The following is a 4,811-nucleotide window of genomic DNA, read 5'->3' as shown; positions in this document are numbered from 1 at the left end:
GAAATACAGGTGCAATCTGCTCATCTCCATATTCTGTTTGCAAGGCTTTCTTAGCTGTGGCGAGTCACCCTTCACTTACCCGTCACAGTCTTCTCTTCCTCAGGGCTGATGGTGTTTTGACATTTATTTGCCCATTTCTGAGCACTAGCTGCCACGTCAGGGTCCCATTCCTTAAGGAAACAGAGAGGCAAATATTCATGCAGTGTAAGCACAGCTCATAACAGAGAATGTAGAACTGAAAACACATTTAGAGATTTGGTCTGCCATCACTCAGCACAATCCTGTGCATGTCGTTGGAGTTAGGCCAATTCATGCCTGAGGACCTGATTCAGAGCAGTCAGCTTTTATAATGCTGAAGATTATAACTGCTCAACTATTTATTAACGTGGATAGATTCCTTAAAGAAAACTGTTCAAGCCAGCACTCCCAAAGGTAGGTCTTTTATTGCCAAGTCCACCCAAGTCTCCATGTCTTGGAGGCTGCCCTGGATGATGGCATCTTATTGAAAAGGGACATCATTTTTGATAGTTCAAGTATGCTACCCTAATGTAAGCGCTGTTACCTCTCAGCTCTGTGTTATTGGGGAACCCTGGCACAGGACGCAGCCTGTCAGACTCACAAAGGACTTAGCCCCCTCCCCAACTCTCCCTGAACAAGAACTCATTAAAGGACAGACTTATAAAAGACAATGAAGATGCAGAGGGAGGCCCACTGAAAGCCCTCCAGATAAGGGTGATAGGAGTGAAGCAACTCCCCTGATCTCATTTACATGGGAGATGGGATGGGAAAGCACCTTCATTAGAGTTCAGGATGGAGAACAGAGAGTCCAAGGCAAGGAGCGCACTGAATTCTGGGACCAGAGAAGCAGGGGAGCACTGCATGATGGGGGATCCCTGCTCCAAATGCTAATCAACCCAAGTCTGCACACACCCAGCTCAGCTTTTATCAGACCAATTCTAGTAATGACTCCTTTATTGGTACCTAAAACACTGAATCTGCCTGTTTGTATTGTGAGCTTCCTCAGAGTAATGCCAACGATAGCCAGGTGTGATCAGTTCCTGTTATCCAGCACATGAGCCATCGTTTACGTCATTTATCCCTAAATAAACCTAGTGTTTCCCCTTGAGCCATTGTTAGTTCTCTAGAAAATCTTACTCAAGATCAAGTTTCTGTCCTGGTGCTTGGATCCAAAACTGCACCCATTCCACTCCTTTTCTGCCTGGAATCCCTCCATGGGTCACGCTGAGGGCTCTGCCTGTCTGCAGGCTCCAACCAACACCTGGGACCCTCGACTGGTTCAAGCTTTGCTGAGTGGTGAGACCCCAACTCTTTCTCTCTCTGACTCTAGGAACCTAACTTTTGCTTTCTTACTCGAGACACAACTTTCTAAACCTGACTTTTGTTCTCTTACTCTAGGCACAGCTTTCTAAACAGGACTTTTGCAGATCAAACTTGAGCTAGACTTCCCCAAATACCTAATTGAAAACAGTTAATATTGTAACTGTTTTATTTGTCTCTCTTGTATGCCTATTGCTACTGGTATCATCATAAGTTCATATATCTGGTGATACATAACATTTATGGTCAAACTGGTTGCTCTGCTCTCTCTCTGAACCTTCCTTACTTTTTTTCCCCTTGACCTCCCCATTTGCTCTGCAACAATGCTTCTTTTATGGAAGCCAAAGACCCCTGTAATGCATAAAACTATGCTGTGGTCTGCTCATCAAGGGAGCTACTACTAGGACCTTTGTGACAAGAGATTGGAACATGTTGAGTTTTGAGGCGCATGAGGGTATCAGCTGAAAGTGCTGATCAAACCCAGCCTGCTCAGACATACTCTGTTAGTGTGTGTGCATGTGTGTTTAACTGCATTTATTATTGTTCTGCTGAAATAAGGGATGAACTGAGTTTAAGACACATGAGGGTGTCAATGCTGAATGGGTCAGGATACAAGAGGGTTGGGGGGGAGAGTAGTGGGGGTCTACTATAGACTGCCACACCATGAAGATGAGCTACACTTGGGATTTTCCAGACAGCTCTGAGAGGTCATACAGTTGAGAGATATGGTTGTTATGGGTGACCTAAACTACCCAGACATCTGCAGGGAGGAGCAGTCAGCCAAATCAAACTACTCACATAGGTTCTTAACCTGCATACAGGACCTCCACCTAATGCAGGAGGTATACAGTCCCACTAGGGGAAATGCCTTGCTGGACTTGGTGTTAGCTACAGGGAGGGTTGTTGTTCCTCAAGAGAGCAATCCTATGGGCTCAGGAGACAATCCCATTGCACATAAAAGGAGACAAAGGGGCCAAGATGCCCTCTTGGCTGAACAGGGAAGTGCAGGAAAGCCTAAAGGCGAAGAAAGAGGTATATAGGCTGTGGAAACGGGGTAGCTACCAAGAAGAAGTATATCTCCTTGGCTCGCACTTGCAAAGAATCAGGAAAGCTAAAGTAGGATTAGAACTTAGGCTGGCGACAAAAGTTAAGGATAACAAAAAGTCCTTCTTCAGGTATACAGGGAGCAAAAGGAAGGTGCAGGATAGCATAGGACCCCTACAGAACAAACTAGGGCAATTGGTGATCGAGAGGGGGGGCAAAGCTGAGCTCTTCAATGAGTTCTTTGCCTCTGTATTCCTAGATACAGACCAAGACAAGTCTCCCAACTGAATCATAGATAGACACAGGAGGGACACCAGCCCACCAACTGTTAACGTAGGCTTAGTGAAGTGGCACTTGGAGCGGCTGGATGTGTTCATATCAGCAGACCCAGATGAAGTTCATCCAAGGGTGCTGAAAGAATTGGCCAGTGTCATAGCAGAGCTACTAGAATGGCTGTTCGAGCACTCATGGTGCTCTGATCAGGCCCCAGAGAACTGGAAAAGGGCCACTGTGTTCCCTATTTTCAAGAAGGGGAGGAGGCAGGAACCAGGAAACTATAGGCCAGTTAGTCTCACCTCCATCCTTGGGAAAACTCTGGAAAAAAACCATTAAGGATCACATTTGTGGGAGCCCAGCAGGGGAACTAATGCTGAAAGGAAATCAGTATGGGTTAATTACAGGTAGATCCTGCCTGACTAACCTTGTTTCTTTTTATGACCAGGTCACAAAATGCCTAGATGCAGGAGTTGAGGTAGATGTCATCTACCTAGACTTTAAGAAGGCCTTCGATACAGTATCTCATTCTGTTCTTGTAAATAAACTGACAGGCTGTGATGTAGATGATTACATGGTCAGGTGGCTGGCATATTGGCTTAGGGATCGCACCCAGAGAGTGGTGGTGGAGGGGTCGATATTGACCTGGAAAGATGTGGGCAGTGGAGTCCCACAAGGCTCAGTCCTTGGATCGGTGCTATTCAATGTCTTCATCAGTGACTTGGATGAGGGCATAGAGAGCACCCTGTCCAAGTTTGTAGATGATACCAAATGATGGGGCAAAATTAACATAACAGAGGGTAGGGAATGGATCTAGGTGGATCTGGAGAGGTTGGAAAAATGAGCAGAACAAAATAGGATGCAGTTCAACAAAGACAAATGCAAAGTACTGCACTTGGGCAAAAAGAACCACCAACACACTTATAGGCTGGGGGACGACCTTCTCAGTAGCACGGCAGCAGAAAGGGATCTTGGAGTCATAGTTGACTCCAAGATGAACATGAGTCGTCAATGTGACGAAGTGATCAGCAAGGCTAACCACACTTTGTCATGTGTTAGCAGATGCATGACAAACAGGTCCAGGGAGGTGATGCTTCCCCTCTATGCAGCACAGGTCAGGCTGCAGTTGCAGTACTGCGTCCAGTTTTGGGCACTGCACTTCAAGAGGGATGTGGAAAATCTCAAGAGGGTTCAGAGGAGGCCACTCATATAGTTACAGTTCTGTAGGCAAGGCCCTATGAGGAGAGACTGTGGGACCTAGATCTCTTCAGCCTTTGTAAGAGAAGGCTGAGAGGTGATCTTGTGGTTGCCTATAAATTCCTTAGGGGAGGGCAGCAGGGAATACGAGATGCTCTATTACTAGGGCACCCCCTGGAGTAACTAGGAACAACAGCAACAAATTGACAGAGACCAGATTTAGGCTGGACATTAGAAATAACTTCACAGCAAGGGTTGCCAGAATCTGGAATGGGCTTCCACGGGTTTTGGCTCTCCCCTACCTTCGGGTCTTCAAGAGGAGACTGGACAAGCATCTAGCTGGGGTCGTTTGACCCCAGCGCTCTTTCCTGTCCAGGCAGGGGGTCGGACTCAATGACCTACTGAGGTCCCTTCCAACCTTAACATCTATGAATCTATGAATCTATAAATATCCTAGCCTGCCTCAGATGTGCTCTGTTAACCCATATGCTTGTGTTTGACTGCATTTTATTGTTGCCCTGAGGAACAGAGTTCAAGGTATACGAGAGTTTTAGCCTGTCAATGCTGAATAATCTGGCCTGACTCAGGCATGCCCTGTTAATCTTTGTGCGTATGTGCATATGTGTGTTTGACTGATTCGGTGGTTGGAGGAACCCAGCCCCATAGAACCTGAGTCCTGTCAGATAGCTCCATTGCGTGTCAGGACTAGCAGAAGGGAGAGATGCAGGTCTATATAGAAACACAAGTAACATGAGGAGCCCATTGATAGAATTACAGAGACTCCAGAAATGTACCCCTAATAAATGAGCACAGCCCAAAGTGATGGGCAAATCTGGTAACGGTGCCTGCAACCCACTTCCCATCCTGCTTTAATAATTGTGTGATCGCCCTAGAGGACATTCATCCCACTGTATACAGGATGATAGGGCAAACTTGTGCTCCACTGCACAAAACTCCAG

At 46.5% G+C, this 4,811-nt stretch overlaps 1 protein-coding gene across 1 annotated transcript in view; it reads right to left on the bottom strand.

The window, feature by feature from the left end:
- The window catches only part of LOC102376795 (serotriflin), a 21,879-nt gene that overhangs the window by 5,927 nt on the left and 11,141 nt on the right, over positions 1–4,811 (bottom strand). Inside the window, exon 4 of the mRNA XM_006025678.2 lies at positions 80–170. Coding sequence (XP_006025740.1) covers positions 80–170 — 91 coding nt within the window. The remainder of the gene's footprint in view (positions 1–79; positions 171–4,811) is intronic.

Source organism: Alligator sinensis, unplaced genomic scaffold (genome assembly GCF_000455745.1).
Source record: "Alligator sinensis unplaced genomic scaffold, ASM45574v1 scaffold293_1, whole genome shotgun sequence".
NCBI classification, from domain to species: Eukaryota; Metazoa; Chordata; order Crocodylia; family Alligatoridae; genus Alligator; species Alligator sinensis.
This window is presented reverse-complemented; position numbering and strand designations above follow the sequence as displayed.